The following is a 9,824-nucleotide window of genomic DNA, read 5'->3' as shown; positions in this document are numbered from 1 at the left end:
TTTAAGAGGGGAAACTGAGCATAAACAACCAAATCTCGGGGAAATCGGATGAGATTTGACCGAGTTATGGGGTTGGGAAATTCCACTTATGTCTATCTACGAATCTGAGGGGTAAGATTTTGACATGAATTTCGACTTAAATTCACATAGTCAGATTTTAATGCCAGATTATTTAAGAGGGAAAACTGAGCATAAAAAACCAAATCTCGGGGAAATCGCATGAGATTTGACGGAGTTATGGGGTTGGGAAATATTGAGCCATGTCTATATACGAAACTAAGGGGTAAGATTTTGACATGAATTTCGACTAAAATTCTCATAGTCAGATTTTAATGCCAGATTATTTAAGAGGGAAAACTGAGCATAAAAAAACAAACCTCGGGGAAATCGGATGAGGTTTGGCCGAGTTATGGGGTTTGGAAATTTTGACCCATGTCTATATACGAAACTAAGTGGTAAGATTTTGACATGAATTTCGACAAAAATTCACATAGTCAGATTTTAATGCCAGATTATTTAAGAGGGAAAACTGAGCATAAAAAACCCAAATCTCGGGGAAATCGGATGAGATTTGACGGAGTTATGGGGTTGGGAAATATTGAACCATGTCTATATACGAAACTAAGGGGTAAGATTTTGACATGAATTTCGACTGAAATTCACATAGTCAGATTTTAATGCCAGATTATTTAAGAGGGAAAACTGAGCATAAAAAACCAAACCTCGGGGAAATCTGATGAGATTTGACGGAGTTATGGGGTTGGGAAATATTGAGCCATGTCTATATACGAAACTAAGGGGTAAGATTTTGACATGAATTTCGACGAAAATTCACATAGTCAGATTTTAATGCCGGATTATTTAAGAGGGGAAACTGAGCATAAAAAACCAAATCTCGGGGAAATCGGATGAGATTTGACCGAGTTATGGGGTTGGGAAATTCCACTTATGTCTATCTACGAATCTGAGGGGTAAGATTTTGACATGAATTTCGACTAAAATTCACATAGTCAGATTTTAATGCCAGATTATTTAAGAGGGAAAACTGAGCATAAAAAACCAAACCTCGGGGAAATCGGATGAGATTTGACGGAGTTATGGGGTTGGGAAATATTGAGCCATGTCTATATACGAAACTAAGGGGTAAGATTTTGACATGAATTTCGACGAAAATTCACATAGTCAGATTTTAATGCCGGATTATTTAAGAGGGGAAACTGAGCATAAAAAACCAAATCTCGGGGAAATCGGATGAGATTTGACCGAGTTATGGGGTTGGGAAATTCCACTTATGTCTATCTACGAATCTGAGGGGTAAGATTTTGACATGAATTTCGACTTAAATTCACATAGTCAGATTTTAATGCCAGATTATTTAAGAGGGAAAACTGAGCATAAAAAACCAAATCTCGGGGAAATCGGATGAGATTTGACGGAGTTATGGGGTTGGGAAATATTGAGCCATGTCTATATACGAAACTAAGGGGTAAGATTTTGACATGAATTTCGACTAAAATTCACATAGTCAGATTTTAATGCCAGATTATTTAAGAGGGAAAACTGAGCATAAAAAACCAAATCTCGGGGAAATCGCATGAGATTTGACGGAGTTATGGGGTTGGGAAATATTGAGCCATGTCTATATACGAAACTAAGGGGTAAGATTTTGACATGAATTTCGACTAAAATTCACATAGTCAGATTTTAATGCCAGATTATTTAAGAGGGAAAACTGAGCATAAAAAACCAAACCTCGGGGAAATCGGATGAGATTTGACGGAGTTATGGGGTTGGGAAATATTGAGCCATGTCTATATACGAAACTAAGGGGTAAGATTTTGACATGAATTTCGACGAAAATTCACATAGTCAGATTTTAATGCCGGATTATTTAAGAGGGGAAACTGAGCATAAAAAACCAAATCTCGGGGAAATCGGATGAGATTTGACCGAGTTATGGGGTTGGGAAATTCCACTTATGTCTATCTACGAATCTGAGGGGTAAGATTTTGACATGAATTTCGACTTAAATTCACATAGTCAGATTTTAATGCCAGATTATTTAAGAGGGAAAACTGAGCATAAAAAAACAAATCTCGGGGAAATCGGATGAGATTTGACGGAGTTATGGGGTTGGGAAATATTGAGCCATGTCTATATACGAAACTAAGGGGTAAGATTTTGACATGAATTTCGACGAAAATTCACATAGTCAGATTTTAATGCCAGATTATTTAAGAGGGAAAACTGAGCATAAAAAACCAAACCTCGGGGAAATCGGATGAGATTTGACGGAGTTATGGGGTTGGGAAATATTGAGCCATGTCTATATACGAAACTAAGGGGTAAGATTTTGACATGAATTTCGACTAAAATTCACATAGACAGATTTTAATGCCAGATTATTTAAGAGGGAAAACTGAGCATAAAAAACCAAACCTCGGGGAAATCGGATGAGATTTGACCGAGTTATGGGGTTGGGAAATATTGAGCCATGTCTATATACGAAACTAAGGGGTAAGATTTTGACATGAATTTCGACGAAAATTCACATAGTCAGATTTTAATGCCGGATTATTTAAGAGGGGAAACTGAGCATAAAAAACCAAATCTCGGGGAAATCGGATGAGATTTGACGGAGTTATGGGGTTGGGAAATATTGAGCCATGTCTATATACGAAACTAAGGGGTAAGATTTTGACATGAATTTCGACGAAAATTCACATAGTCAGATTTTAATGCCGGATTATTTAAGAGGGGAAACTGAGCATAAAAAACCAAATCTCGGGGAAATCGGATGAGATTTGAGCGAGTTATGGGGTTGGGAAATTCCACTTATGTCTATCTACGAATCTGAGGGGTAAGATTTTGACATGAATTTCGACTTAAATTCACATAGTCAGATTTTAATGCCAGATTATTTAAGAGGGAAAACTGAGCATAAAAAACCAAATCTCGGGGAAATCGGATGAGATTTGACGGAGTTATGGGGTTGGGAAATATTGAGCCATGTCTATATACGAAATTAAGGGGTAAGATTTTGACATGAATTTCGACGAAAATTCACATAGTCAGATTTTAATGCCGGATTATTTAAGAGGGGAAACTGAGCATAAAAAACCAAATCTCGGGGAAATCGGATGAGATTTGACCGAGTTATGGGGTTGGGAAATATTGAGCCATGTCTATATACGAAATTAAGGGGTAAGATTTTGACATGAATTTCGACGAAAATTCACATAGTCAGATTTTAATGCCGGATTATTTAAGAGGGGAAACTGAGCATAAAAAACCAAATCTCGGGGAAATCGGATGAGATTTGACCGAGTTATGGGGTTGGGAAATTCCACTTATGTCTATCTACGAATCTGAGGGGTAAGATTTTGACATGAATTTCGACTTAAATTCACATAGTCAGATTTTAATGCCAGATTATTTAAGAGGGAAAACTGAGCATAAAAAACCAAATCTCGGGGAAATCGGATGAGATTTGACGGAGTTATGGGGTTGGGAAATATTGAGCCATGTCTATATACGAAACTAAGGGGTAAGATTTTGACATGAATTTCGACGAAAATTCACATAGTCAGATTTTAATGCCGGATTATTTAAGAGGGGAAACTGAGCATAAAAAACCAAATCTCGGGGAAATCGGATGAGATTTGACCGAGTTATGGGGTTGGGAAATTCCACTTATGTCTATCTACGAATCTGAGGGGTAAGATTTTGACATGAATTTCGACGAAAATTCACATAGTCAGATTTTAATGCCGGATTATTTAAGAGGGGAAACTGAGCATAAAAAACCAAATCTCGGGGAAATCGGATGAGATTTGACGGAGTTATGGGGTTGGGAAATATTGAGCCATGTCTATATACGAAACTAAGGGGTAAGATTTTGACATGAATTTCGACGAAAATTCACATAGTCAGATTTTAATGCCGGATTATTTAAGAGGGGAAACTGAGCATAAAAAACCAAATCTCGGGGAAATCGGATGAGATTTGACCGAGTTATGGGGTTGGGAAATTCCACTTATGTCTATCTACGAATCTGAGGGGTAAGATTTTGACATGAATTTCGACTTAAATTCACATAGTCAGATTTTAATGCCAGATTATTTAAGAGGGAAAACTGAGCATAAAAAACCAAATCTCGGGGAAATCGGATGAGATTTGACGGAGTTATGGGGTTGGGAAATATTGAGCCATGTCTATATACGAAACTAAGGGGTAAGATTTTGACATGAATTTCGACGAAAATTCACATAGTCAGATTTTAATGCCGGATTATTTAAGAGGGGAAACTGAGCATAAAAAACCAAATCTCGGGGAAATCGGATGAGATTTGACCGAGTTATGGGGTTGGGAAATTCCACTTATGTCTATCTACGAATCTGAGGGGTAAGATTTTGACATGAATTTCGACTAAAATTCACATAGTCAGATTTTAATGCCGGATTATTTAAGAGGGGAAACTGAGCATAAAAAACCAAATCTCGGGGAAATCGGATGAGATTTGACGGAGTTATGGGGTTGGGAAATATTGAGCCATGTCTATATACGAAACTAAGGGGTAAGATTTTGACATGAATTTCGACGAAAATTCACATAGTCAGATTTTAATGCCGGATTATTTAAGAGGGGAAACTGAGCATAAAAAACCAAATCTCGGGGAAATCGGATGAGATTTGACCGAGTTATGGGGTTGGGAAATTCCACTTATGTCTATCTACGAATCTGAGGGGTAAGATTTTGACATGAATTTCGACTTAAATTCACATAGTCAGATTTTAATGCCAGATTATTTAAGAGGGAAAACTGAGCATAAAAAACCAAATCTCGGGGAAATCGGATGAGATTTGACGGAGTTATGGGGTTGGGAAATATTGAGCCATGTCTATATACGAAATTAAGGGGTAAGATTTTGACATGAATTTCGACGAAAATTCACATAGTCAGATTTTAATGCCGGATTATTTAAGAGGGGAAACTGAGCATAAAAAACCAAATCTCGGGGAAATCGGATGAGATTTGACCGAGTTATGGGGTTGGGAAATTCCACTTATGTCTATCTACGAATCTGAGGGGTAAGATTTTGACATGAATTTCGACTTAAATTCACATAGTCAGATTTTAATGCCAGATTATTTAAGAGGGAAAACTGAGCATAAAAAACCAAATCTCGGGGAAATCGCATGAGATTTGACGGAGTTATGGGGTTGGGAAATTCCACTTATGTCTATCTACGAATCTGAGGGGTAAGATTTTGACATGAATTTCGACTAAAATTCACATAGTCAGATTTGAATGCCGGATTATTTAAGAGGGAAAACTGAGCGAAAAAAACCAAACCTCGGGAAAATCGGATGAGATTTCACCGAGTTATGGGGTTGGGAAATTCCACTTATGTCTATCTACGAATCTGAGGGGTAAGATTTTGACATGAATTTCGACTTAAATTCACATAGTTAGATTTTAATGCCAGATTATTTAAGAGGTAAAACTGAGCATAAAAAAACAAACCTCGGGGAAATCGGATGAGGTTTGGCCGAGTTATGGGGTTTGGAAATTTTGACCCATGTCTATATACGAAACTAAGTGGTAAGATTTTGACATGAATTTCGACAAAAATTCACATAGTCAGATTTTAATGCCAGATTATTTAAGAGGGAAAACTGAGCATAAAAAACCCAAATCTCGGGGAAATCGGATGAGATTTGACGGAGTTATGGGGTTGGGAAATATTGAACCATGTCTATATACGAAACTAAGGGGTAAGATTTTGACATGAATTTCGACTTAAACACAGTCAGATTTTAATGCCAGATTATTTAAGAGGGAAAACTGTGTATAAAAAGCCAAACCTCGTGAAAATCTGATGAGATTTGACGGAGTTATGGGGTTGGGAAATATTGAGCCATGTCTATATACGAAACTAAGGGGTAAGATTTTGACATGAATTTCGACTAAAATTCACATAATCAGATTTTAATGCCAGATTATTTAAAAGGGAAAACTGAGCATAAAAAACCAAATCTCGGGGAAATCGGATGAGATTTGACGGAGTTATGGGGTTGGGAAATATTGAGCCATGTCTATATACGAAACTAAGGGGTAAGATGTTGACATGAATTTCGACTAAAATTCACATAGTCAGATTTTAATGCCAGATTATTTAAGAGGGAAAACTTAGCATAAAAAACCAAATCTCGGGGAAATCGGATGAGATTTGACGGAGTTATGGGGTTGGGAAATATTGAGCCATGTCTATATACGAAACTAAGGGGTAAGATTTTGAAATGAATTTCGACTAAAATTCACATAGTCAGATTTGAATGCCAGATTATTTAAGAGGCAAAACTGAGCGAAAAAAACCAAACCTCGGGGAACTCGGATGAGATTTGACCGAGTTATGGGGTTGGGAAATTCCACTTATGTCTATCTACGAATCTGAGGGGTAAGATTTTGACATGAATTTCGACTAAAATTCACATAGTCAGATTTTAATGCCAGATTATTTAAGAGGGAAAACTGAGCATAAAAAAACAAATCTAGGGGAAATCGGATGAGATTTGACGGAGTTATGGGGTTGGGAAATATTGAGCCATGTCCATATACGAAACTAAGGGGTAAGATTTTGACATGAATTTCGACTAAAATTCACATAGTCAGATTTTAATGCCAGATTATTTAAGAGGGAAAACTGAGCATAAAAAACCAAATCTCGGGGAAATCGTGTCTATATACGAAACTAAGGGGTAAGATTTTGACATGCATTTCGACTAAAATTCACATAGTCAGATTTTAATGCCAGATTATTTAAGAGGCAAAACTGAGCGGAAAAAACCAAACCTCGGGGAACTCGGATGAGATTTGACCGAGTTATGGGGTTGGGAAATTCCACTTATGTCTATCTACGAATCTGAGGGGTAAGATTTTGACATGAATTTCGACTAAAATTCACATAGTCAGATTTTAATGCCAGATTATTTAAGAGGGAAAACTGAGCATAAAAAAACAAATCTAGGGGAAATCGGATGAGATTTGACGGAGTTATGGGGTTGGGAAATATTGAGCCATGTCCATATACGAAACTAAGGGGTAAGATTTTGACATGAATTTCGACTAAAATTCACATAGTCAGATTTTAATGCCAGATTATTTAAGAGGGAAAACTGAGCATAAAAAACCAAATCTCGGGGAAATCGTGTCTATATACGAAACTAAGGGGTAAGATTTTGACATGAATTTCGACTAAAATTCACATAGTCAGATTTTAATGCCAGATTATATAAGAGGGAAAACTGAGCATAAAAAACCAAATCTCGGGGAAATCGTGTCTATATACGAAACTAAGGGGTAAGATTTTGACATGAATTTCGACTAAAATTCACATAGTCAGCAAGCAACACCCACATTGGGGCAACCTTCTTAGATGTCAGCTCTGCTACATGAACTTCATTTAACTTTGTTTGAGTCAAGTTAATGGTTTGGTTTTCTCAGAAGAGTTGAGTTCAATGTGCTCTAATGTTTACCTTTTTTTTTTAGATTAACATCAGTTTATACCCTATGCTGAACTGCAATTTGAACTTACTTGGCTACCAACTTGTTAAATAAGAATAGAAAGGCTTTTAACCCAGGCTTACCGCAGTTCCCGCCAGTTTGTGTTTGGCCAACGCGCGGCAAAGACGCTCCGTTTTGATATTCTGGACTTGCACTTGACACGCGCTTTGGCGGCATGGCGAAGGATTAAGTTGCACTTTAATAACACACAAATAAACACACTTGCACTTAACTTAATCACTTTCAATTGAATAAAACTAAAACAAAAAATCGCAAAGGCTTTGCACGCGTCGATCGTCATCCTAGCTACCGATAACTGCAATTCGATAACAATATTGCCAATCGCTTTGATATTGGCGACATTTTGAAGCAGTTGGCAATGCGGGACACGGCTTTTGTACCGTTTAAGGAGCTGCCAACTATTTTAAGAGTTTCTCTGTGAAATCCTTGCCTGTGTTTATTAATGCTCCAGCTGAAGATGTATATACATATCTGGAAATATATAAGTTAATTAATTAATAACAAATACAATAACATTTAGCTGAGATGGCCAGAAAAGTTCAACAAACCGTAATGTAAACCAATTGTCAAGTCGATCGCAACATGCAGGTTGCGGTTAGTTTAATTTCTGTACGTGTTGTGACGTCACTTCACACATTTTGACCGTTAATGTGTGTGCACTTGTAATTTGTAAAAGGCAGCGTGACCTGCCTTAACCGACGCATCGACTTGGGTTTGGGGCAACTGCACCTGACGGCTGCTTATTACAAATGGACGCTCGAAATATCCAAAAATAAAATTTGATTTCGGTTCGTTTTCATATAAATATTTCGCTGCCAGCTGCCAGAATTTGCATTTCCAATACATTTACTGCAGCGGCCAGAACATGACACTGAGATCATATTTGGGATGCATCTGCCTGCTGAGCCTGACAGCGTTTGTGGCCAGCACGGAGTCCTGGTGCGATGAGCAGCTGTGTGCCGCGGGCACCATCCACGTGGCCTGCAACAATACTGGCGTAAGTTTTGATCTGTCGCAACGGCAGCAGCCACCACTAACTGAGTTTCTCTGCAGGAATTCCATGAGAGATGTGCGCCAGATGCGGTCATGATCAACTTGCAGCCACATCGCGACTTTATCCTGGCCGAGCACAACAAGCGGAGGAATTTTATTGCCGCGGGCCTTCTGCCCGGCTACTATCCGGCAGCGCGCATGGCCACAATGATCTGGGACGAGGAGCTCGAATATTTGGCCACCCTGAACTTGAAGACATGCCATCTGGAGCACGACGATTGCAATAACTCGTATCGCTTTCGCAATGTCGGTCAGAATCTGTGCGGTGTGGACCGGCAACGGAATATGCCATTAAATGTGCGGGGCATTGTGGAGAACTCGATGGGTCTATGGTTTGGCGAGTATCCACTCATCGACAGCAGCTACATAACCTCATTTCGTGTGGCCAGGCATCTGTGAGTCAATCCCTGTTCTGCTTTAATATCTCAACTAACCGAGCTGCTTCCCAGGGATAAATATGGTCACTTTGCGGAAACTGTGGTGGATCGCAATACGCACGTCGGCTGTGCCATGATGCGCTTCACAAATCCTCAATACCCATTCCTTTACATCTACAACATGGCCTGCAACTATGCCAGCACCTATGCCGTGGGAGTGCATGTCTACAAGGTGGGTGAACCTGCCTCGGAGTGTGAAACAGGTGCGAATCCCAAGTACCCGGCATTGTGTTCGCTCAAAGAGCAATACAATCCCAATTACAATGATTACTGATTAAATTGATTACCAAAGATATAAATACTTTGATTTGTTTTGATTTGAGGCGCTTTCTTCCGGTTGAATCCCTCTGTCAGCCTTTTCACATTTCTTCACATTTTTATTTGTTTATGCACGTTTCCGTTCAAAGAATGAAGCTGTTAATTGCCAGCCAAATTGACTTAATGCTAATGAACAATACCGTAAATATATAATATTTAAATATCATTTAAATCGCACGCGACAAAAGCTGTGAAAAGTTCGCACTCGCACAGTGGGACAAAACTTGGAACCTGGAATTGTGGGCTTCCCCCCGAGAGGCTCGATCTCAAACCCAAGTCGACCATAATTTATAGGGCTTCAAATCGATGTTTACGATATTTGTTAATAATTAAGCATTAAAAGCGCTCGCCTGATTTATGAACGATTAATATAATAAACACCTTTTCAAAAAAAAAAATCATAAGTTATTCAGACTAATTTCGTGAAAA

The 9,824-nt window shown here is 38.4% G+C and overlaps 1 protein-coding gene across 2 annotated transcripts; it reads left to right on the top strand.

The window, feature by feature from the left end:
• Positions 1-8,148: 8,148 nt before the first annotated feature.
• Positions 8,149-9,379, top strand: LOC6624752 (venom allergen-1). 2 transcript variants are annotated; one of them, XM_002050698.4, is made up of 4 exons: positions 8,149-8,375; positions 8,443-8,584; positions 8,641-9,035; positions 9,090-9,379. In XM_002050698.4, the coding sequence occupies exons 2-4, from the start codon at positions 8,453-8,455 to the stop codon at positions 9,349-9,351; spliced, it is 789 nt and encodes a 262-aa protein (XP_002050734.1). In that variant the 5' UTR covers positions 8,149-8,375; positions 8,443-8,452; the 3' UTR covers positions 9,352-9,379. The 2 variants fall into 2 exon arrangements, with proteins under 2 accessions (XP_002050734.1, XP_032292151.1); XM_032436260.2 differs by lacking the exon at positions 8,149-8,375 and having other exon boundaries at positions 8,409-8,584.
• The last annotated feature ends 445 nt before the right edge of the window (positions 9,380-9,824 follow it).

This window comes from Drosophila virilis, chromosome 5 (genome assembly GCF_030788295.1).
Source record: "Drosophila virilis strain 15010-1051.87 chromosome 5, Dvir_AGI_RSII-ME, whole genome shotgun sequence".
Lineage (NCBI taxonomy): Eukaryota > Metazoa > Arthropoda > Insecta > Diptera > Drosophilidae > Drosophila > Drosophila virilis.
The sequence above is the reverse complement of the archived record's forward strand: the minus strand, read 5'-3'. Positions and strand labels throughout refer to the sequence as shown.

Excerpts from the sequence above, each read along its gene's own strand:
- LOC6624752 (XM_002050698.4), top strand. The coding sequence starts at position 8,453 with ATGACACTGAGATCATATTTGGGATGCATCTGCCTGCTGAGCCTGACA. Across the intron at positions 8,585-8,640 it reads TGGCCTGCAACAATACTGGC|GAATTCCATGAGAGATGTGC; the intron begins GTAAGTTTTGAT and ends GTTTCTCTGCAG. Across the intron at positions 9,036-9,089 it reads TTTCGTGTGGCCAGGCATCT|GGATAAATATGGTCACTTTG; the intron begins GTGAGTCAATCC and ends GCTGCTTCCCAG.